The sequence below is a fragment of the Lissotriton vulgaris genome, chromosome 1_1 (assembly GCF_964263255.1).
Source record: "Lissotriton vulgaris chromosome 1_1, aLisVul1.2, whole genome shotgun sequence".
Classification (NCBI taxonomy): Eukaryota; Metazoa; Chordata; class Amphibia; order Caudata; family Salamandridae; genus Lissotriton; species Lissotriton vulgaris.
Window position 1 is genome coordinate 671,022,031 of NC_141685.1, and position 25,955 is coordinate 671,047,985.

Below are 25,955 nucleotides of genomic sequence, written 5' to 3' on the forward strand. Positions count from 1 at the left end.
TTTATTGTATTTTGGTTTCCTTAGGAAGGGGGATGCGTTATGATCTACTTTTGCCTTTCCCCTTGCCTATGTATCTCTTCTCTACTGCTCAGCCAGAATGAGTGTTGGTGTGCCTGGAGATGTCTGGAATGCTGGATGATTGATGATGTCGTGGAATGATGGGTGTCTGGTGAGGTGGTGAGTGTCAGTTGGAGTGTGCAAGCTGAGCAGGACAGAGGCTGCTCCTGGTGGGGCATCACATGGACTTAACATCTACCTGTAACTTTCTGATGCTGTCTACTTATGAATAAATCTACAATATATATCTATACACCATCTGGCTACTGAAGATTACTTATTTACAACAGATGTATTGAGAAACAATTCACTGATCCAGGTCTGAAACTCGACAGTATTCTCCCTCAATTAGCCCATCTGAAAAATGTTAGTAGGCAGTCAGTAAAACGTAATCTTCTTAGCCAAAGTGCAGACCACATTCTGGCTCATCTTTAGTTTAGTTACTGTTTAAATAATTATTCCTGTTAGAGGAAGTCTTTTAATTCTGACACTTAAAAAAATACACCTTATGAGATAATGTCAGTGACTAAACTAGCTGTCAAAGCCCACACTCTCTGATACTAGATTAAATACACAGTGACCTCTTCACACAGCACTGCATACTTTGTTTTTAGCAAATATCTTCTACGTTACCTTAGTAGCATGATGCGGTTGGTGTCAGTAGATAATGAAGTAGTTGAAAGGTTTCTGGGAAAGTAAACTTTTTCACAGAAAACGTTTGATTTTCGTTACTGTTTGTGAAGAATTCAAGTCAATCTTGTCTCTGATAAATTCTTGCCCTGGACCGAAAAACATTCAGATTTTTTGGCATCCACTCGGCTACCAAAGTGAGGCAGGCTGAAAGACCACAATAGCAATAGGAGATGCCAGAGCTGCCTGTATGACGTCAGCAGACTGATGATACAACAGTGCCTCGAGGCGTTTGTCTGGGATACCTCGCTGACACTACCCTCTGCCCCTCTGGGACTGGCTTGGTGGGGCTCACACTTCTGGTATGTTGTGCCTTTCTCTGGCGCCAAGTGTGTTAGACGTTCTCTGACTGAAAATAATTTCAGACCGTTCCCCTACTTCTTTCTATGAACTAAGCATCCCGGGTCGGAGAGAATAGTCCTACTCAAAACGAAAAAAACATTTTCAGCTTCCAGGGGCTGCTCGCACTTCTCTGTTGACCTCCAGAGGCTGCAGCAGCCCCTCCCTGACCTCGCACAGACCGAGGGCAGGCCCATTGTCATTCCGATTGAGGCTGATTATCCCCTTTGGAATGACAATGCGCCCGCCCGCTGCCTGCCTTTAGCATATGCCAGCGAGATCTGCATGAGGTGTCTCTGGTATCTGGGTACAGGCCATGGCTCGTAATGCAAAAAATATAGGAGATGGGTCCGCAATGGGTAATCAAAACTTCAAAACAATCCCGCTGGGGCGTGAGAGGTGCACTGTGGGCAGTGTAATCTGCCGTTTGGAAAACACAACCCTGACGTCCACGACGCGGAGGAGGCGAGGAAAAGCATTACATCCAATCAAGCTATTTTTTATCGACACTATACTTGCAAAACCACATGTGGCTGTCAAAGGCGTGCCCGAAGGTGCTTGCTTCTTCCAATGCGTTTTATGGAATATATATTTTGCTTAGTGCTCTAAGCTGTGTTTTTATAAGTGTGTTTTGCTGCTCGGTACGTGATGTATTAAAGGGGAAATCCGGTGAATATTACATTAGTCTCAACACCCAGCAGACGTAATTGAACAAGGGAACATCGTGGGATGCCTATTGTCGGGGATTGTTCGAAATACAGGTCTTGATAAAGAGAACGGGGTTTTCCTTTAAACTACCAGACCCCTTTAACTGGAGGACAACGTGATCTTAAGCCCTCCTCTGCGATCCTGTGGCCTTTAAGGTGTGAGGCTCTGCTCAGAGGAGAAGCCAGAAAATCAAAATGCCCCAAACTTTGAACTACACTTATAATGGCAAGCAGCACGTGATGTGAGTGTGCTTTGCACTCCCTAAAAGAGAGGCCTCCACTGCTCCATCCAGCCAAGGGAGTAGTCAGAAAATTAGAATGCCCCTCATTTTCAGTAAACCTCTGATGCACACCAAGCAAAATAAGTAAATGTGCCCATCTTCCACTCGAAGAAGTGACGGGGACAGGAGAAGTGACGGGACAGGAGAAGGAGAAGTGAAGTGAAGGGACAGGACAGGGGAAGGAGAAGTGACGGGGACAGGAGAAGGAGAAGTGACGGGGGCAGGAACAGTGAACGGGGCAGAAGTGAAGGGACAGGAGAAGTGAAGGGACAGGAGAAGTGAAGGGACAGTAAAAGTGAAGGGACAGTAAAAGTGAAGGGACAGTAAAAGTGAAGGGACAGTAAAAGTGAAGGGACAGTAAAAGTGAAGGGACAGGAGAAGGAGAAGTGACGGGACAGGAGAAGGAGAAGTGACGGGACAGGAGAAGGAGAAGTGACGGGACAGGAGAAGGAGAAGTGACGGGACAGGAGAAGTGACGGGACAGGAGATGGAGAAGTGACGGGACAGGAGATGGAGAAGTGACGGGACAGGAGAAGTGACGGGACAGGAGAAGTGACGGGACAGGAGAAGTGACAGGGGCAGGAAAAGTGACGGGGCAGGAGAAGTGACGGGGCAGGAGAAGTGACGGGACAGGAGAAGGAGAAGTGACGGGACAGGAGGAGAAGTGACGGGACAGGAGAAGGAGAAGTGACGGGACAGGAGAAGGAGAAGTGACGGGACAGGAGAAGGAGAAGTGAAGGGACAGGAGAAGTGAAGGGGACAGGAGAAGTGACGGGGACAGGAGAAGTAACGGGGACAGGAGAAGTGACAGGGACAGGAGAAGTGACGGGGACAGGAGAAGTGAGGGGCCGGAGCGGTGATGGGGGCAGGAGAAGGGAGGGGGACAGGAGAAGTGACGGGGACAGGAGAAGTGACGGGGGCAGGAGAAGTGACGGGGGCAGGAGAAGTGACGGGGCAGGAGCGGTGATGGGGGCAGGAGAAGGGAGGGGGCAGGAGAAGGGAGGGAGCAGGAGAAGGGAGGGGGCAGGACTGTTCCAATTGGGCGCAGAATATAGACTGATTTGCATATGGCTGGGTCCAAACTGGAATGTCATGGTGAGCAAAGAGATCTCTGTACTGGGGTGAATGTATGATATTGTTCTGCATTCAGTTGTTCTTTTTGGTATATTATGATTGAGCAGCTAGCTGGCGACATGAATATGAAGGAGCCTTTGTGGGTTTCCGTGAGTCTGGATTCTCCTGAAGAGTCCCTTTCTCTTCTGAGTCCTGCTTAACACATGCGTACAGGAGGAGCCCTGTATTCATGACCTCAATGTTTGAGACAAAAAATAATCATGGATTTCTGAACATTGAGTAAAAGCATTAAGGTAACATGTTGTTTCTGCTTATATTTCACACGCTTTACATAAACCTGTATTCCCTATGACTGTTTGCTTTTTCCTGAATTAAACCTCAAACATGTTTATCCATTGTTTTAATTAAATAACGTTCTAAGCTGTAACTGGTCAGTGAAATGCTAAACGTACTAAAAATTGGTATGTTTTGCTATTTCTAGCCACGCCCCTGACCCCGCCCACTGATTCAATCTTTGGTTATTCCCGCCCCCTGATTCTCCGCCCACAGTTCCCCTACTTTTCTTTCCCCACTTCGACCACTGCCCTTGCCATGTGGATGCGGTGGTACCTCTTCTTCAGAGATGGCCTTGGGGACCCCAGCCTCTGCCTGGACGGACGAGGGGGCAAAGCCTCTGCTCTAATGGATGCGGGACAGTCTCAATCCGGGCGGATAGGGAGGCAACGCCTCTGCCCTGACTGGTTTAAGAATACAGCCTTTTACCCCGATGGATCTGAGAATACAGCCTGTTTCCTGATAGAAATGGAGGCTGAGGAAGTGCCTTCCAGAATGATGCATCAACATAAAAACCCCAGGAACAGATAAGGCACTGCAGGTTATTCTGGCCTCACAAGTAGAGTAACACAGACAACCTGCCTAGGAACACGGCCTTTGTCCACTGCAATTTAGAAGCAGAGGTTTAGGAACGCCTTTCATCCGACGCACAGCATACAGCACCCATCCCCTCTACCTAGTGGCACAGAACACGCGTATCCCTTTGGCGGATGGCACACAGCGGGCTATCCTTGAGGGGTGGCAGGAGGCAGAAGCACACACGCCCTCTCTTCAAGAGCCTGGATCACCCGCCCTTTGTGCAACAGACGGAAGCACGAAATTAAACACCCCGTCTAATAGGATTATCAATTCACAGTATTTGTACCCTTCACCGGGCTGCAGGTGAGTAGACTGCTCTCCCCTTTTCCGATTGCAGCGATGGTGCTTTCCCTCTACCATTTGCTTGGAGACCCATATTTCAAATCAAAATTTCATATTATGCCAGAGGCATTTTTTTTGGTTGTCTCAGAGATGTCAACTGACGCATCCTTTCCAGAGACCAGAATCCTGGTGAAGCTGTACACAGAACTTGGATCCTGAACTCCAGAGTAAAAGTGCACCTGTTAGTTTTTGCGCTAGTAGTATTTTGGCCATTACTTCCGCACATATGATTCCATGTCACTCACTACCCATGACATCACAGGAATAGCCATTTGTTTTATTTTGTATTTTTGTATTTTGTATTTTATAGGTTTTCTATAACTCTAGCTAGACGACCCAAAGGTATCAGAGTGCTTTACATATAATGCATTGTCGTTCCATAGAAGTACATATAAGTATACAGATCAAACATAGAGGTGCATCTAGATAAAAATCTAGGAGATCATTAAGCAGTCAAGGTAGGTTCAGGACATTGTAACAGAACAAGATTCTGGCGTGCGTGGCAAGGAGTAAGCTGAAACAGTCCAATCAAATGCCCGCCTTAAGGGTCTGAATCGGTTGTGTGACTCAGTGTGAGCATGATTTAGTTTGAGTATTAAAGTATTTGTTGAACAGAAGGTATTTAAGGTCCTGTTTGAAGCTTGTCAAGGATGGGTTACATCTGAGATCTCTAGGGTGTGCGTTCCAGATCCTAGGCGCATTTCCAGAGAATGAGCGAGTCTGAGAAGACCGCATCACCTACAAGAACTCCATGACTGAATACTACCAACTCATCAGATCGACCAAAAGGACCGTCATCCAAAACGAGATCCTCACCTACTCCAGCAACTCCAAAGAACTCTTCAACGACATCCAGGGATTCACCAAGACCCCCCAGCGAAACCACGGACATCACCCACTTCCAGGACCTCTGCGGCAAGCTTGGATCCTACTTCCACCTGAAAATCAAAGACCTCTACAACCAGTTCATAGACCAAACTCTCAATGCCATCACACACCCTCTCCCCCCACACCCCCCGCGACGCCAGCCAGCCTACCATATTCTCCTGGATCCCAGTCACCACTGAAGACACCACCTCGACCATGAAGAGCATCCACTCGGGAGCCCCCACGGACCCTTTCCAGCTGCACATCTACCACAGAGCCGCCATCACCCCAGAACTACGACGCACCATTAAAACCACCTTCAAGATGGGCACCTTCCCCAGCGACTGGAAACACGCAGAAGTCAGACCCCTGCTAAAGAAACCCACAGCTGACCCCACAGACCTCAAGAACTACCGACCAATCTCCTTCCTCCCTTTCACGGCCAAAGTCACCAAGATCGTCCATGCCCAGCTAGCAAAATTAATCGAGGAAAACTCCATCCTCAACACCTCCCAATGTGGCTTCCGCAGCAACCACAGCACTGAGACCGCTCTACTCTCCTCCATAGACAACATCCACTCCCTCCTTGACCAAGGACACCGCTCAGCCCTGATCCTGCTCGACCTCTTTGCAGCTTTCGACACCGTCTCCCACCGCACACTCAAAGACGCCAGCATACAGGGAAGGGCCCTTGACTGGTTCCGCTCCTTCCTCACCGGCAGAACCAAAAGAATCCGACTGCCACCTTTCCTCTCCGCACCCACAGAAATCAACTATGGAGTACCCCAAGGATCATCACTCAGCCCCACGCTCTTCAACATTTACATAGCCCCCCTCACCCCCATCTTCAGACACCAAGGACTCAGCATAGTATCCTACGCAGACGACACCCAGCTCATCCTCCCTTACCAAGGATCCCAGCACCACCAAACTCAACTTCCAGGAAGGAATGAAGGATGTTGCATTTTGGATGAGCAGCAGCTGCCTAAAGCTCAACTAGGAGAAGACCGAGGTCCTCCTCCTCCGACCCTCCCCCTCCGCATGGGACAACACCTGGTGGCCCACAGCCCTCGGCAGCCCCCCACCCCCACGGTCCACGCCTGAAACCTCAGCATTGTTCTCGACTTCTCCCTCTCTATGACCCAACAGGTCAATGCCATGGCCGCCAGCTGTTTCAACACACTCCGTATCTCCGCATCCTCCGAAAGACCTTCAAATGTACCCCACCCCCTGAATCAAGAAAAAACGTCACCCACACCCTCATAACCAGCAGACTGGACTACGGTAACGCCCTCTACACCAGAATCAACAAGTCCCTGTTCCACAAACGCCAGACCATACAAAACACCGCAGCCGGACTCGTCCTCGGCATCCCCCGACACGAACACATCACCCAGCACCTGCGCAACCACCACTGGCTCCCCGTCGAGAAGAGAATCACTTTCAAGATATTAACCCATGCCTACAAATGCCTCCACAACACCGGACCCCAATACCTCATTGATAGAATCTCCTTCCTCCTACCCAAGAAAATCCTCCGATTAGCGGTCCTGGCCTTTGCCAAAACCCCAAGAATCCACAAAGCCAGAACAGGTAGAAGGGCCTTCTCCTACATCGCGGCCAAGACCTGGAATGAGTGAGTAGCACGCTTACGATGCCCCTGATTGATTGAAAGGATTTCTTTTTCAGTTTGGGAGGGATGAGAAGAAGTGAGTTGGAGCTTCTCAGAGCCCTGGCTCTTCCTGCTTTCGAAAGTTTGGAACCTAGGAAGGTTGGCTTATCGGTGTGAAGGGCTTTGTGGGTGATGCAAGCCGTCTTGTATATACATCTTCCTTCAATGGGAAGCCAATTGAGGTTCTTGAGGGCAGGTGAAATGTTCTCAAATCGTTTAACACCTGTTAGTAGCTGTGCAGCCATGTTGAGAGCTGTTTAGAGGGGGCAAGATCTGGTTTTCGGAAGTCCTGTGAGGATGGCATGTCCATACTCCAGTTTTGAGAGTACAAGAGACTGCACTTCCATTTTAAAATCATCAGGCGGAATAAAAGTTTAGATTTTCTTGATATTTTTTAAGAGTGAACAGTGCTCCTTTGGCTGAGTTGTTGATGTGGTATTTTATTGACAGATTGTTGTCTTGAGTGATGCCCAAGGACTTTACAGAGTTGGATAGTGTAAGAGAGCTGTTAAGGGCGTCCAAGTAAGTGAGCCAACCTTGGATTAGTAGAGTGTTGTTATTCAGGGAGAAAAGTAGTAATTCAGTTTGGTTGAGGTTCAACTTTAAGTGGTTGGTGTTAACCCAAGTTTGTACCTTGATTAGTGTATCATTCAGATTAATGCTGTCACTTGATGACTTAATATTGTAGTAAAGTTGGGTGTCATCGGAATAAAGGTTGTATTTTACCCCTGCTTGGTTCAGAATGAGAGGAAGGGGTTCCATGAAGATATTAAAACGAGAAGGGGAGAGAATTGAGCCTTGGGGTGCAGCATGGGAAACTCGTTTTGGTTTAGATAGACAGTTGTTGATTTGTATTTGTTGCGAGCGATGTTGTAGGTACAAGGTAAACAAACTGAGGACTGTGCCATTGATACCACTGCGGTTCCTGAGTGTCTCAATCTGTGTGGTTAACAGTATCAAAAGCAGCAGATAGGTCAAGTAGGATTAGGAGGCATGTGTCAACTTCATCCAAGGATCTGCGAATGTCATCCACAATATTGAGCATGGCAGTTTCTGTGCTACAGCCTTTTCTGAACCCTGACTGGAAGGTGTCAAGGAGATGGAATTGCTCTATATGATGATTGAGTTGTAGAAGGATGCATTTCTCCATTGTTTTGGCTAGGAACAGGGAGGTTATAGTTAGGTCGGAGGTTATTAAAGTCATTGGGGTCAGCTCCTGTTTTTTTTTTTTTTTTAAGTATGGGAGTGATTGGGCCTAGTTGGAGGGAGTCAGGCACAAGTCCTGAGGAGAAAGAGGTGTTGATGATTTTTGTCCAGATTGGGGCGATGACATGGTTGAGGTTTTGTACTAATGTGGATGGGATCATTGGAGTGGGCTTCAGGTTTGCAATTATACGGTAGACTTCACTCTCAGTCATGGGTTTGAAGTCCGACCAATTAGCATTATTTTTCAGTTGGAGGAAATCAGAGTAGATACTGGTGTTTCTTGGGGCTATTTAGTCAATAGTAAAGTCTGTGGAGGGAGCAACCATTGAAGCAATTGAGTCCGTGGGAAGGGTTGGTATGAAGACAGATTTTCGACTTGATGATGGAATGCTCAACATTTGCTACTTTGTCAGAAAGGAATTTGGCAATTTCTTCACAGCGTTCATTAGTGGCTATTGATTTGTGTGGGGAGGTAGGGGTAGTTTGTCGTTTGATCATGTTGAAGAGCTCGCTAGGTCAGTGCTTAGAAGGTGGCTTTTTCTCTAAAGATGTCTTTCTCATAAGAAAGCCGTGGCGATCTTAGGAGTCAGAGGTGTGTTGCAGAGGGGTGCTGTCTCCATATTCTGACTGTCTGAGGTGTCTCCTCTCATTGTTGAGGTCGGTGCTGAACCAGGAATTCAATGGTAATTTTCTAGATTGTTTCAGTTTAAGTAGTGCCACTTGGTCAAGAATGTCCATCATCGCTGTATTGTAGTGGGTGGTGAGTTCCTCAGCGGTGCGAGTGAGAGGTTGATACTGTAACTGGGTCCAGACCCTGGATTCCACTTGAGTTATCGGGATTTGTTTGATATTCCTGGCCCAATGTGTAGGTTTGTTGGATGGAGCTGTGAGAGATCTGAGGTGGGTCTTGATCTTAAACAGTATGACGTGGTGGTCAGACCAGTCGATAGGTGTGATGGATTGAAGGAAGATCAGCTAATTTTCGCTGATTATAGCATCTAGGGTGGAGCATTTGCAATGGGTTGGTTCATTGCAGAATTGTTTGAGGTCATTTATATCAAGAAGGTTAGTAAGAAAACGGACGAGGTGTCTTCTAGGTTATTCCTTTGAATATTGAAGTCTCCCAAGAAAACGTCATCAGAGTCAGTTATGGAGAACTGTGTTACTAGATAAGTTCCTCTGAGAAGAGGGTGCTATCACCCTGAGGATGGTAGATGTTGTGGTGTTTGATGGGGAAAGTGCCTTTAGCTGAAAGTTCAGCTCGGAGGTATTCGAAAGTAGAATATTTTAAGGTCTTTAAAGGCGTGCAGTAGCCTGCACACTTGCTCTCAGCCTAGGATATTTGTGCCAGATGATGCGGGCAGATTTAAGATTGTGGGTGTAGGTAAAGGACAAATTTACCAGTTAATCATATATGGCAGCCTGTTCCTTGGGGACACTTTTCTATTTGGAGTGCCCCCCACTGAAGCACACCCCTTTAGACAGACCCTTACATAGATTTCTTCACTTCTTTTTTTATGCATCCTACAAGCAAAACAAGCATTTGCAATGCAAAAGTGCTCGCATTACTTAAAGCTCTGGTGTTGCATTATTATTTGCAACACCAATAGCTCAACCTTTCAGTAATGTGAGACCTAATGCTATGCATCTACTTGTTTAGGATTTGTGCCCTGACTTAGGGAATCAGGACATCTTTATGGACCTGCATTAATTGAAATATTGTTGATTGGTTACCACAATAGCACTAAATGAACCTGAATAATCCAGAATTCCTGTACAATGGATGATGTTTGACATGAGTAACTCGGAAAACGGGGAAGAATTAATGTGAAGTTTCAGTGATGTAACAAAGCAACACTTCACCAGGTCAGATTGAAAGACTTTGCTTTCTGTTTTGTCATGTTTGTTATTACGATGAAAACTTGTGTTCTAGTGGGCCAAAGGCACCTTCCCAGCTCCTTTGCAATATCCACTTAACTTTGCTTTATAGCGTGAAAAACGATGGAGACCCGACTGATTGACAGAGCTCTCCTTTGACTTATTCCATAGGCCACTTGACTGTATCTTGATGTTTGAGTATAAGTGCTCTAAACATTCTCCAGACTGAAAATAAGGTGTTTAATTTTAAAGCTAATCAGCTTTATGCTGCAGCTCAGATATGCTTCTGGAAAAGAAGTATCTTGCCTTTCCTCTTGAGGTGTAACTCCAAATTCCAAATAGTGAAATGATTTGGAGTATGATATCTCAAAATAATAGTTGTGTTGAGGGGTTCGTGCATGGGTTCACTCTAAGCCAGAGAGGTCAAGTTGAGAGCTGTTGGTCCAACCCCAGGATCTTCCTGCCGGATGATGAGCTGATCTGTGATTGGTAGCTAACCTTGTGCTCTTCAGCTTCAGTCCGTCCAGATATTTCTGCTTCTCTGTATCTTCGCAAACACAGAATTGATCGCTTTCCGACAGTTTTGAAACTTTAAGGCTGACCGACTAGGATTTTCTCCACATCTATCTTGATGGGAGCACTCGTTGGCAAGGGCCCGACACCTTAGTATGGCAGACGGGAGCTTGGCTGCTTGTCCTTTGCTGTGTTTTCCAACTGTTGCTGTTCAGGCAGTAAGAAAGAGGGCACGTTTAATGGCTTGTTTACCTCCGTTTATCATGATCCGAGCACAACTGCTGTCCTTTGTGCATTTTTAACATTATAATGACAGTCAAGCCTTGGCGCTGATAAGAAACAGTTGTAACAAGCTAGGATATGGGCAGTGTAGACTATCTCGTGGAGGAGGCGGGCTTTAGGTCTGGTTGGTGGGAGAAACAGACACGAGGGCGACGGAGCGAGATTAATCAGGGGCGGGCTGGGTGGGGGATTGATATTATACCGGGCGCCCGTGTTTAAGCGCAAGCCATGTTACAGTATTGAAAGCGGGCACCCATGTGCTGCCTGCAGTAAGAGAAACTCATTAAAGAAAGTAGTGCTTACAGACTAAATAACAGGTACATGTCACAACCAAGGAAAAAGGGCCAGTCGTAATGGGAGGTTACAAATAAAGACAAGGCGGTACTAAGGAGGGACTAACAAGTTTATTTCCGAATCGGAATCCTGCTTTTAGGAAGGACAATGACACAAGCCAATGTAAATATGGCAGAGAGTGGGCAGGGCTTCTATTTCATACTCCACTACAACAAGTCTCGCAGCACATGCGTGCTGGCTCTAGGCTTGACCTAAAAAGGGCAAAGGTTTTGCTGATTTATACCTCTGTTGCAATGATGTGTGAAGGACAGTGAGTAGGAGCGGAGTACTTGAAATGCCATGTCATAGGGAAAGAGATGAATCTTAAAACCGATACAACTGTGCTCGCTTCGGCAGCACATACACTGAAACAGATGCAACTGTTGAAAGCCTCGTCTCTCTGACGTGACACCAGCAACATTGTGCTCATGCTGAATACACTGCCCACAGACACTGGTGTTGCTAAAAGTAGTACTTAGATGGCCTCATAACCTCATCAGCTGCAAACAGGAAATTAATTGTGTGTTAGTTATGCGTAGCTTCTGTTTGATCCGTGATGTGTTTTTGTGGTTTGGGTTAAATGTTTCAGAGATGTCGGCATGTTTCTGGATTTTGATTGGTAAATAGTCTGCGTTAATCATGCTACGTCTAAGCGTCCTGTTCAGAGGGTTTTGATTATTTTTGGCATGCACATCCTGCCAACCCTAATTCTGTTGAAAGCATTTGCTTAAGCATGCTTGGTCATTGTGCTCCCTACTGGATGATGGCAGTTGTATATTGCAGTGTACTTTGTATCCCCTCATAACTAGCACTGAACAGCGTTGGCAGTATTGGGGTATCAAAGATCACATTTTTTTCAACAAATAATTCTCTTCAACTCGTGTTTTAATAAACTCGGACTGTGCTGTAGTAACCTATTCAACAATTATTATAGGTATTTACAAAGGGAAATATACATGCATGTGTATATTTACTTCGCTACTACAGTGTTTTTCTATTTATAATTTCTGGATGTAGATGTACACCTAGATTTAGACTTGCATGTCTCCACCCCCTCAAATCAGGGGCTGGAGCCTCCTACATCAGGGCATCAGGGTTTACTACTAGTAACTTTGTACACATAGGTGGAGATCATAAGCGTTTATGAAAATGTCTTATTCATTAAACAAATAATTAAAAATATTCTAATGTATAACATAATGAAGATAATATAAAATATTTAATATCGACATACAACTAATTCAGTTTAATGTTGCATTAGGTTAACTTATCAAGTTAAATGTGTATTCAGTAATTATTTAAATATATAAAATTGGATCTATAAATAATTTTAATACGTATTTTTTATTTTATTTCACACTCTAACATTTTTATTTAATATTTGAGAAATGTTAGGCCATGTTTTGAATTAATTGAAATAGTTTTTTTTTAATAGGTTTTAATAATTTTTTTGTGTGGTTTTTCTGAGTTTTTCCTGCTTTTGCCTCGTTGTTCACTGCTTTCTCCATTCTTTCCCCCGTTGTTCCATGTACTTTTCCAACTTTTGCCTCATTTATTTTTACTGCTTTCTCCTTTCTTTTCTCCATTTTTCTGAGTGCTTTCACTGCTTTTGTCTCGTTTTTACTGCTTTTTCTTTCCTCCCTTATTTTTCTGAGTGCTTTCTCCTGCTTTTGCCTAATCTTTTACCGCTTCTTGTTTTTTTCCTCTCATTTCCGCTCCCAGCTCCTGTCCATTTTCCCACCTCCTGCCGAGCCCCCACCACCTCACAGCGCCTCTCCCTCCTTGCAGGACTTACTGAATGGGGGCCACAGCACGACATTATTAAGCAGGCCGCAGACCCAGCTCTCCCGTAATGCTGTGCCGCTCTGCTATCCTCCCTGATTTTCTGAGGTCTCTCTCCTGCTTTTGCCTCTTTTTTTTTTTTTTTTTTTTTTACTTCTTTCTCCTTCCTCCCCCACCTCCGTTTTTCTGAGTGGTTTTCCTGTTTTTGCTTAATTTTTACTCCTTTCTCATTCCTTTCTCCCCGTTTTTCTGAATGCTCTGTCTGCTTTTGTCTCCATTTTCACTGCTTTCTCAGAGAAGCAGCTAGCAAACTCCTGCGCCTTGAGACCCTCCTGGGTGATATGGCGTGCTTTATAAATCCTGATTGATTGATGATGGTTAACGCTTGGCCTCCTCCCCATTGTAATCTCCTCCCCTGCTAGTTATGTCTTTAGGAGGAAAATCATAGCTCGGGGAGCGAGAATATGAATTTTGTGGTTTTGGGGAATTGTGTGGACTATATATATATATATATATATATATATATATATATATATATATATATATATATATATATATATATATATATATATATCCTGCCCCTTTGTGAACTTGTTTTCAATCATAAAATATGGTTTTATTTGAACAGTATCTGGTATCATAGGTTGCTTTATCAGTCAACTGGCTTTGAAAAGGCATTACTCAAAATGTAAGATTTACCCTTTTGGCCTCCACACAGATTCAGTTGTTTCATCCACCCAGAATCAGCTACCTTACTGAGCTGTCCTATTGCACCAAATGAAAATGACCATTACCATCATGTTGAACAAGCTAGTTTGCCCCTAGTCCATATTAAACCAATAAAGGGCTATCACAAAACATAGACATCACAATGCCCCCTCTAGCCTATACTGGGAAGCCCTACTTACTTTACTAAGACATACTGGTTTATAAATGAGGGGCAGGTCTCAGAAGTATGGCTCAAAGGGGCAAAAGTATCATCCTAGCAGTTTGTGAGTCCCTAATAAACGATTTTTAGCAAATCGCTATTAAGGACTCGCAAAATGCTATGTATGTAGGAATCACAATAATAATTGCGATTCCTTACTATTCCTTAATTGCGTATCGCAAAATTGGGATTCGCAATTAAGGAATACCATCGCATTCATTCCTATGGGCCTAGAGGCCCATAGGAATGAATTGGAAGACATTCGCAATTTGCGAGTATCCATCAGGTACTCGCAAATTGCGAATGCAAAGTCAAGGGTTTCAAAAGGACACCCTGTAGCACCCCTGAACTATGTATGCGTGCACATGTGGCGCACCTACATGCCCTAAGGGCATGTAGGTGCGCCACGTGGCACTTTGAAAAATGCAATAGTGCATTTTTCAAAGAAATTGCTAATTACCACCAACTTGAAGTTGGTGGTAATTCAGACACCTACTTAGCGAACACATGTTTTTCGAAGTTAGCAACCGCTTCTTCATGGCCACAAATATGCATGTACAAAGCTTTTCTGTGTTACTGAAGAGGGGTTTGCATGTATTATTTTCGGGCTAGGGAGGAGTAGCATTGTTCTTGCTTAAATATCAAGAATGCTTTCTAAAGAATTTTGCTGACACTTAAAAAAGAAAAAGCACTATGCCTTTTCACTGACCTAGGAAAGCTTTGTACATTATAGATGTGTGAGCGATTACTAATCGTGAAGCACTTGTTGGCCGAGTATGTCTGAATTTTTAACACGAATGCTATAAATAAAGGACTTTTCATACTTCAGAGACGTACCCAACATTTATGAGTAGTTAGGCGTAGGCTAGTAGGCGTAGTACGTAGGCTGAGAGTTAGTGACACACACACATAACATCGGGTCTATAAGAGTCCCTGAGATTATCACAAAATAAATACCAATTTGTCACATTTGTGCATTTTCAAAATGTGAGGATAGAGGCTGCAGGGTTATTTTTTTCTTTTAAGTTGGCCCATAAGAGAAATATAAGCACCCCTCCATGGTCGAAAGGCAGGCAGTTAAAGCGGGTTAAATCATTTATATTCCTTAATCAGTTTTGGGCGTACCGGTCAGGGACCCGTGCACTGCCAGATAGGCCGACTTGAAAGGGTCAGTGTATTGGCTTTCGTTTTGTTTTTGACCATGTCCGGGCCCACGTACGGCACCATAAAAAAACAAAAAAAAGTCACACCAACTGGCCCTTTCAAACTCGCCCATCTGGACATGCCAGAGTGCCCAAAATGCCAGTCCACCGCTGCCCATAATCAGGTGTGCTGTTAGAGGTATTGAAGTTTGAAGTCCTACCTTTGCAGGAAGTGCGGGAGAGAGGATAGAAGAGAACTGTGAGCTCTCTCGTGAGAGTTCGGAGGGTGGATTTTGGTTTTGAACTCTATTCAGACCACCTTACAAAGAGAGAGCAAGAGACTGTAGAGACACCCACCTATAAAGCACAGATGTGACGAAGAAGGCCTAAAGTGGCCGAGGTAAGATAGAGATACTCAGAAACAGGTGCGAAAGTAAGACCTCCGATTCAAAGGTAATGGAAAGAGACGACGGACACAAAGGTGAAAGAATAAACCTTCAGAGACAGAGGTGAGCAACAGAGCCTGTAGGGACAGTTGCCACTCAGGGTTCTTAGAGATTAGTAAGCTTGAGTATAGTACATTCATACTGGTGAGCAGCAGATACTCCAGAAACACAATTGTTTGAGTGAGATTTTTCTGACTCATGGAAGTAAGTAAGATAGTGCAAAACACGAGGCTGCAAACATTAGAAATATCCACCCCGACGTCCTCTTGCCTCCCTGTGACAGCAGAGGGATAGTTCCAGATAGACGGAGGCAGTGGCGTCACTAGGGCTGGTGTCACCCGGTGCGGGTAACTCATGGTGTCACCCCCTCACAACTTACCGGATGGACCATCTCAACCTCTGGCAGCACCATCTCAACCTCTGCCTGCACCATCTCACCCTCTGCCTGCACCATCTCACCTTCTGCCTGCACCATCTCACCCTCTGCCTGCACCATCTCACCCTCTGCCTGCACCATTTCACCCTCTGCCTGCACCATCTCACCCTCTGTCCGCACCATCTCCCCTCTGCCTGCACCATCTCTCCCTTTGTCTGCACCATCTCCCCTCTGCCTGCACCATCTCCTCTCTGCCTGCACCATCTCCCCTCTGCCTGCACCATCTCCCTCGTCTGCACCATCTCACCCTCTGCCTGCACCATCGATCCCTTTGTCCGCACCATCTCCCCTCTGCCTGCACCATCTCCCCTCGCCTGCACCATCTCACCCTCCGCCTGCACCATCTCACCCTCTGCCTGCACCATCTCCCCTCTGCCTGCACCATCTCTCCCTTTGTCCACACCATCTCCCCTCCGCCTGAACCATCTCTACCTCTGCCTGCACCATCTCTCCCTCTGCATCCACCATCTCTCTCTCCGCCTGCTCCATCTCTCCCTCTGCCTACACCATCTCCCCCTCAGCCTGCACCATCTCACCTCTGCCTGCACCTTCTCCCCCTCAACCTGCACCATCTCCCCTCTGCCTACACCATTTCCCCTCTGCCTGCACCATCTCCCACTCTGCCTGCACCATCTCCCCCTCAACCTGCACCATCTCCCCTCCGCCTGCACCATCTCCCCTCTGCCTGCACCATCTCATCCTGCACCATCTCACCTCTGTCTGCACCATCTCCCCTCTCAACCAATAGACCTTTCAAAAACAGCCCTGTAGTTACATTAGTCTATTCCTGATTTGCTATTTGATTTAATGCGCTTAGACACTCATATCTGCAACTGCATGGTTTATATTTGATGGTTTGAACAGGAAAAACTAAAGACATGCATGGTTTTGTTACCAATACTTTGTCCTTTACTTTGCATTTTGCTATTCCTGCAAGCTCATCCTTAGGCTGGAGGCTTGCTATCCAGCTCCCAACAGCAACTTCTCAGGGTGAGGGTGATAATTCTCAATTTAAGGTACTGGTTGCAGAAATACAGGTGGTACAGTGCCAGCCATCAAGCAGCTACAGCACGTAGAACAGACTATGATAATAAGGACTCACCTTACCTTATTCTGTGCATGCCAAACTCTTGCCTTGCGGAGCTCTGTACATGTCGCGCCCCAGCCTACTCAACAAACATGTGTAGGCCTCTGACGCAGCCGTCGACCCTCCCATTGTGGAGGGGTGGGGGGCATGTAGAGGCCCGAGCAGGTGCTGTGTGGAAAGTTTATCATGACCCCATCAAGTGCTGGCTTTCTAATCACAGTCACTGGAGCACTTCCGGTGTGCTTAGGAATCTAAAACGGGACGATAATGTGACCTGCTAACTCGTGTTCTGCTCTGCTCCCAAAATAAGCCACGGATTTGATAACCTGGCATGCAATGACTATAATGCACACCATTAAGTAACAAAGAAAGATCGGAGTTGTTGCCTAATAATCCTCATGCTTACGGTTTATCTGCTCCTTTCCCTTGAGCAGCGACGTTCCCAGCTTTGGAAGTTTTATGACCAAGCTGGTCAGGATTGCAGCAGAGGAGCATTTCAATGTTTTTTTCGAGTGGGTGCAGAGTCGCATTCAGTTCTCCTCCAGGTGGGTATAACGCTGGAAGGGCAGGCGGCAGCGCCACGAACTGTATCTGAATATTTTAAGTGTGAACAGCAGGCACACTTAACCTCGTAATTCCTTGTTTCGCGCTCAATGGCTTTCTGCTCCACGGAAATACGAGACCAGACAGAGCAGGAAGCACAGCCTCTTTCAATGACTTTCTGAGCAGCCCCGCCCGCGCCGAAGATTCGCAACTATGTTTGTTCCAGGCAGGCTGACGGGGCTGACAGTCTGACAGAGGGAGCAGCAGGAAAATACACAATAGATCCGTGGCTGGTACCTGGCAATCAGAACGAGTCCTCCAAGCCCAGCGCAGGCAGGAAGGATTAATTTCTCAAAGGGGGCCCCCTTCAAGTGCTGAAGACTAGGGGGCTGCAGGGGAGTTTGTTACGCCCCTGCACAGCGTAACCATAACCAGATGGTGTCACCCCCATGTGAGGGTGTCACCCGGTGCGGACCGCACCCCCCGCACCCCCCTAGTGACGCCACTGGACGGAGGTGAGAGATGTTTGAAACAAAAGTCGGTGAGCGAGAAAGAACAGTGATGCAGGCCTGCAGATCTCGGATCCAGAGAGACAGAAAACCGAGATAGAACAAAGGGAGAGACGGGATAGCAACCTTGCCTTGAGAGATCAAACCAAGCTCTCAGAGAGGTAGAATGAGCGAAATCATGTGCACGAATATAATGGTGGTAGACAGACTTAAGAGTACAGAGGGCATCAGAGGATACACCTGCTCTCACATGTCTCCGCCTGCACTCAAATTCCTTTAGGACTGTCTATGTAGGTGTAGGTGTTCGGGAAGGGGAAAGTCTGTTTGCATAGCGCAACTATTAATCTTGTCACTTTTTTAAGTTTGAAAGCTTTATTGAAATTGACAATAAGCTTAATCGAGCTGCATAAGGAGTTAATGCTTATAAAACATTAGAAGTGCAAGTTGAATTCCTGCAAGACAAAATGGTATGCATCCTTGTTATAAGGTATATAAAACGTACAATAGAAACTGAAATATATAGTAGACATTAAAAAAAAATTAACGAAATGGAAGGGTAACAGATGGCAACGAACTATATTCAAGACTGCATTCTTTATTGTTATAAGGCAAAAAGTTTTGCATTACACACAGAGTCCAGAGTGTAAATGAACTCACACTGTTCCTGTGAGTAAAATGTGTGTCTTGTCTTTTCAGATTTCACAGTGATCTCTTCCTGATTCAAACATCTCGCACAGACCTTTCATAATCCATAATTCTGGAAGGAAATCTCTACCCACCTTTTGTGACATGAGGTATAGTAATGAGATGAACAGAAAGCGGTCTAAATTATTACGAATATCCATTCACTGCCGTTCCTGCCATTTTTCGAAATAAGTGTTTTACTTGAACGGAGCTTGAAAATGCAGATTCTCCCCTTTTTACCGAGACCTCGGTCTGCACAAACATCCTATTAGTGTCCTAGAATAAGGATGAACATGTGTGTTTAAATCCATCAAATAAATAGTAACTTTTCTATAGTATAATTTTCTTTAATTTATTTATATCTGCAGAAATTATTTCTTACAAGATGATTCTCATTATAGACCCTGCGTGTTTATAGACCCTAGCATATTCTCATTGTACACTTGTGTGATCATGCAATATTGCTACCAACAGTGTATTGTATTGTAATTTTATATAGCGCTTATTACCCCTGACCTAGCGCCGAAGCGCTTTTTCAGCGAGTAGCACGGTACTCCGGAACCCCTAAAGGATTAGTGTTGAGTTGGTATAGTGAAATATGAAAGTTATTTGAGTGGTGGATAGGTTAGTCAGTTATTTGGATTCAGAAGGATAGTGTAGGGATAGAAGAGGGAAAAAGGTTTACATTTATATAGCGCTTGTTACCCTTGATGGGGTGTTAAAGCGCTATATTCGGCGAATAGCACTCTACTCCAGAACCCATAAAGGATTAGTGGTGAATTAGTATTGTAAAATATGAAAGTAATTTGAGTGATGGATATTAATCAGTTATTTGGATTGAGAAAGATAAGAGCAAAAGGTTTGCATTTATATAGCGCTTGTTACCCCTGATGGGCTGTTGAAGCACTTTTGTATTTGGTGAGTAGCTCGCTACTCCGGGGCCCATTAAAGGATTAGTGTTGAATTAGTATAGTGAAATATCAAAGTAATTTGAGTGGTATACACTTGTATTTCGAAGTCCTAGTCTTCAACAGTTTATTTCTGTACGCGAGAGGCATATCTTTATATCGAAGGACTGGGATGAGGTAGGTAATAAACAGTACACTTTTTCACCATCTCTCTTTTCCCAATTGGTTCCCTATAGTCTCAAGTATCGCTTCTTAGTCATGTAATATGTATATCAAATTTACATATGTGACTATGTTGACCTGTAGTGTAGTTCCTAGTTTCCCACTAGGCCCTGCGCATTGGAATAACATAAACAGTAGTATCGACGTGGAACTGCGGATATTCCAGGCCTCCACTGACTATGCTAAACTTAATTGGGTTGTGTTACCAACTAGCTCAGAGGTCACTGGAAACTTTCTTCTCTGCATAGGAAGTGATCAGCTTCCTTGGCACAGACAAGAAGGGATTCAGTTTTCCAACAACCGTGCAACATGACAACTTTGCTCCTCAGATCAAGAGTCGATCTCTAGGGTCGTGTGAAACAATAGACATGTATTTCACTCAGTCAGTCTAGTGCAGTTTACTTTCACGAGATGTAGAGAATAGAGAGACGGGCGTTTATCAATAACGGGTTAACATTTATTGAACAGTCTTTCTTCTCGTACAAGAGAAATGTATTGCCACAATTGCAATAATGGTTATTATAAAAAGTACGTACAGTAAGATAAGTATTGCGAAATAGAACTGTAAAAGCATTGATATGGTTTCTTAGCCATACAATGGTTTAAAAGTAATAAAACATATATACAGTCATATATACATTAGGCTAACATACTCAACTGGTGCTTCTAACTAAGCCTACCCCAGTGTGCCTGACCTAAGCCTAACACGTGAAAAGGGGAGTAAGTAAGTAGCTTTAAGTTAAGTTGGTTTTGCCAAGGTTTGTTTCAAGAATTCTCGTCTAAGGGTTTAGTCAACACCATACCTCTGAATAGAATGATGGAGGATTGGTATCTCCTTCAGGGGTCTCTCTCGATATCCCAGTCACCCGCGAGGGTAAACCGGAAGCGCCGGGACTGGATTTCTCTGCACGAGAAAGGCAGCGGCTTTTCTTCAGCTCGTCGAGGAAGGAGGGGGGACAGCGTCCGCGGGCAGCTGGAATCTGCTGGATGTCTTCGCAGAGGGACGGCTGTTCAGCTCCTTAAGCGTACTGCACCATAGTTCGCGCTTTAGCGGCGATAATGGTATCAGCAGCTTCACCACCACAGGATAGCAGGCTGCAGCGACAGAGTGCTAGATTTACCAACACAGGGTCATGCAGGCAGCCAGCATCAGCAACAGTAGCTTGCAGCTCACAGCTCACATTGCTTAAGGCAACGTTGGTAATATTTATACCTGACAGGTGCCGGGTTTGACGCAAGTTTGCTGGACATAAGACGTCAATTAAAGATGTCACTAGGAAGTGATAGTTATCAGTTGCTCATTAGAGTTCCATTACTAATCAAAACATAGCAAGCGGGGATTTCCAGGTTTGCTAAGTTTTTATCTTGTTGAAGAACTCGGAGTGTTATCTAGGAATATCAGATAGTGACTACTGCTCTGTCATTGCACTAATTGGTCGCAAAGGAAGTGGCAGAGGGAACTATGCTGGAATGTGGCTCTGTTCGTGTGAGGCCAGAGATGACTTTTCAGAAAATCGCACTTGAACGGTTATGCCAATATAGGGAATAAATGGATTTATAGCCGAATAGGGGCATAAGGTCACAGTATCGATCAGGAACCTAGATAAACACGCAACAGACCTTGATTATCATATATGATATCTGTGCCATATAATTACTTTTTATTTTCTTATTATACACTGTTTGCAAAAGCTCCTTTTAAAAGCTCCTCGCATGCTTACTAGAACTAAGCACTATTCATAGTCTTGCATTCACATAGAAATGTGCTAATATGTTCCTACTAAATGTTCTCTCTTCTGAAGAGAAGTTCACATAAGGAGGTCTAGATTCTCCGATGAGTAATCTACCTCACCAGAGTTTAAAACATTGCATGTATTGTATTAGTATTTATATAGCGCTTTCTATATCCTTTTAGAGGCCTGAAGCACTTTCCTTGGTGGTCTTGTTACATTATCTATGTAGCACTTCATATCCCTGGCCAGGGCATGAAGCACTCTGACTGGCATCCGTTTCCTGCGCATCCTTTGTGGTGCATTGTTGAAAGTGTGTTGTTGGTGGTTTAGCCTGTATGAAATACGTTGAGGGGTGTAAGGTTTGATGACCTGGTTCGGTGTGCGGAGTGTTGTGCATAAGCATGCATACTGCAGAGATTATAAATAAACCTGAATGTGTACTCCAAATGTAATACTCCATCCTATGCCAGTACTGGGCGCAAAATCTATGAACCCTTTACCTAGTGGTAGGCCTGTAAACCTTTTTAACATTTAGGTCTGCCAGCCCATGGCCTGCAGCAGGTCCTCTCAGCCACACTGATATTAACTGTAACACAACGGCGAGGTTAAAGTGTTAGGTATTTTATCTGGATTTATCGAGCAAAGCATTTGTTAAAGAGGCTATCCTTTCTATAGTGCTTTCCATTACTGTAGCATGAGCAAGACAAATTACAGTTTCTTATGGACCAGGCACACTGCATGGGCTGTTGAAGGGTAGAATGCCATGCCCCAGGCAATACAGTCTGATTACCTTCTTGGCAGTTTTCACAATGTTAAAGGCTAGGACTATAAGGTAATAAAGAGATAACGGACTCGCATTGGATTTAGAAGGGAAACAGCATTTACAATGCTGTCCCCGCCAACGCGGTACCTTTACAACGTGATCGTTACAACGACGCGTTGTTGCCATGCGTACCATTACATCGCAAGTCGTTTCAATGACTTGCTGTAGGGGGCGCGCTGGTGTTGGATTTACAATCCAAGACCTTCCCTGCTGTTGCACAAACTGGAGTAGGAACAGTAAATAATACTATTCCTAAGTCCAGCGTGCCCCCTACAGCAAGTCGTTGTAGCGACTTGTGATGTACTGGTTCGTGTTGTTACAACACAGTCGTTGTAACGACCGCGTTGTAATGGCATGCAATGTATTTGCATGTGATGTGAAGATACATATTCGATTCAGAAGCACATATAAGCTCATATACAGTGTTGGCTCACAGTGTGGGCTGCAGCCTAGTAGCGGTCATGAATTAAAACTGACATACTGTTGTTACAGAGATGACATGGGCCTTTGGTAGAATCAAAATTAAAATTTTATCTCAGACATTTCCTGTTAGGCTTATCATTTAATGTGTTCTTATATTTGTTAGCTGGTTGAATACATAAGTGCTCTCTTGACATCGGGTATACTACACAGAAACCATGTCCAAGATGGGCTTTCGTTCATGTTTCATCAATGTTGTATTGACTAATAACCCGTCTTTGATTTTCCAATTATTTCAAAGGTGCCTTCACCATATTTTTAAGCTACCCGGAAGAGTGCTCAGAACCAGGATGCGCCACGTGTTCTTCCTCGTATGTGTCCTTTTGCTTCTTGTGATAGGAAGCTTGTCCGCTTTTCTTCCCAATAACAAAGATGATGCGATCAATGCCCTCAAAAGGAAAGAGACCTCCAAGAGCCTTTTGCCTCTCGATTCGTTCACACTGATCATGCAGACATTTAACCGAACCGACGTGCTGTTGAAACTTTTGAATCACTACCAAGCCGTTCCAAATCTACATAAAGTGATTGTAGTGTGGAACAACATTGGGGAAAAGACCCCAGAGGAGCTGTGGGTCTCGCTCGGACCACACCCAGTACCTGTCGTCTTTGAGGAGCAGACTATGAATCGAATGAGGAATAGACTGCAGCCTTTTTCTGCACTGGAAACTGATGGTAAGTTGTCTTTTGAAAATTAAATTCTTTCATTCCCTCAACTTAGAAGAACCACTGTAGTACCGCATTTGAAATCTTAAATGTAGCATAGACGCTCATCTTTTCAGTACCCATAAAGTCTCCAGTCCACAAGACTGAGCCGATGGTTGAAGACGGTCAAACCCCGAAATCTGTGCACCTTCATTGCCTTGTACAAGGTATAAACAGTGAAGAGCATATCAGTTGTCAGAAGGAGCTCTACAACCCTCTGATCCAACGGAGTCCCAAATCAGTGTGCATGAGCCGGCATCATTGCTGTGGTATCCGCAGAATACCTTCTTGCATGATTAGTGAGCACATAAGGTTTTATCATATCTTATGGGTGGAGAGGTATGAAAGCTTAGCATGTAGAGGCTGAGAGCTCCCATTCTACAAGTAGCTTCTGGTTTGTAGTATAGTGAAACCTGAGCTCATGCATCCTTTATGATGCAGGTGAAAGCCAGAACACCTTTATTTTATTTTATTAGATATTCGTGTGCATATATACGATTATAGGTATAACAATGTATTGGTAATCTTTATTCTTCAAAGGAAATTGATTCAATTTCTTCTGCTGAAATCTAAAATACTTTTTCCATACAAGAAGGAAACAGGAGGAACAATACTAGAAAATACATTTAATCGAGGATGACCTCTCAACATCCTTGCTATGTCATCGCCCTCAGATAATGCTAGACCTTGATCTCCAGCGGTGTTGCCAGGCAACATTGTCTGTTTTTTTTTTCTTGGAGCATGGTCAGGTATTTCCATCAATTAGTAAGTTTCAGTTGCGTTTTAAATGTGAAAAGCAACATCAAGATTTACAGACATTGTTTCATAATAACCCAAAAAGAAAGATCACAATCGTAGTGCTGGTACCGGTTTTTGGTACAATATTTATACTTTAGCCTTTTTTGCAGATAGAGAGAGAACTTCTGTGTAGTGCCATTTGTGTGCAAGCAATCAAGGAACCAAAAATGATTAGATTTGCTTTTTTTTCTATCTCAACTGGCAGATCTCTCAGATACCCCAGCAAAACACATCTATCAGGATAGCTATTCAAAAATGTAAGCAATCGTGTATGCCAAATAATATTGTATAATTGCACCAGGCTATAGTGTTAGAAATAGAGTTAGGTCTCTCCTCCATCTTCCAAATTGGTAGAAGGCTTGGAGCTATCCAACACGTGGCTATTTCCCTACCAGCATATATCTTTTGACTAAAGAGTTTTTTTTAAACCCTTAGTCAAGAAACTAGGGGAGTGGGATCTGGATAGCTAAGACCATGGATGTCCAGCATTGCTCAAAACCTTTGTACATTGAATTTATGAGATGGAGTAAATCATTTAAATCATAGTGTTTGTTCATTTTTATTTCAAATTGCATTCTGTATATTATTATGCAGTTTCAAAGAATTAATAGTTTATTTTTCAACTTAGTTTGGCCTTGTGATGGATAGGCAGTCAACGCTGTGATTGAAAAAGGGTATGTTGCATTTAGTGTACTTATAAAAGAGGTTCCCACCCCATATGCCGGATGGCCAGATCCATGCCAGATTTTCAGAGTATCTGTGGAATTATTTTTTACATACGATGCATCTAAAGGGAACACATTGAGATAGTCTTAACATAAACCCCATGTGTTTCACCCTGTACCATGTAAATACGCTTTATTTTTCAATAAAAAATTACTGAAATGGGAGAAAAAAAAAAACCACCATTACATGTAGATTATCTAAATGAAACTCATTTACATAGTCAGTGGTTATACATCAAATCTGGCATGAATCATACCGCCTGGGCCTATGTTAGACACCACTGACTTATAAGGTTTTCAAACTCTGTACGTTTTTATGAGGGTAACATTTCTGTAAATTATTGGAGAACGTTCCATCCTTGTGTTGCTATAGGCATCTTTGACAGTCCAAGGAGTTGTAAAGTCTACTGAATAAGTAATTTTAACTAAATGTTGTTTTAAAGCTTGGCCTGAATTTACAGTTCTGCACAGCTGATACTTGGAACAACCTGCTTTCAGACTGAATTTATACCTTCTGTATGTGGAGAATAAACCCTTAAATCAGACCCAGGCTAGTTGTTCTTTATTTCTAAATGTGATACTTAATATATTCTTTATCGTTCCAGCTATTTTAATGATGGATGATGACACATTGGTCAGTGCACATGATGTCACGTTTGCTTTTTCTGTTTGGAAGGTAATTCTTTTTTTTCTCTCTAGCTAATTTTGACCATATTACAAAGTTTTCATATAAATGGCATAAGATTATTTTATTGTGTACACGTGTTGGGTCTTTTTTAGCAGCCATAGCATGGGTGAAAATGGCAATTTGAACGGAGCGCCACAGATCCAATTTCTTGCTTGACCAACAGGTG

General features: G+C 44.2%; 1 protein-coding gene across 1 annotated transcript in view; it reads left to right on the plus strand.

Moving 5' to 3' along the window:
• Nucleotides 1-25,955, plus strand: part of EXTL2 (exostosin like glycosyltransferase 2) — a 111,280-nt gene that overhangs the window by 57,592 nt on the left and 27,733 nt on the right. Inside the window, exons 2-4 of the mRNA XM_086954402.1 lie at nucleotides 18,723-18,820; nucleotides 23,118-23,548; nucleotides 25,707-25,777. Of these exons, the coding sequence (XP_086810528.1) occupies nucleotides 18,816-18,820; nucleotides 23,118-23,548; nucleotides 25,707-25,777 (507 nt within the window). The 5' untranslated portion in view covers nucleotides 18,723-18,815. The remainder of the gene's footprint in view (nucleotides 1-18,722; nucleotides 18,821-23,117; nucleotides 23,549-25,706; nucleotides 25,778-25,955) is intronic.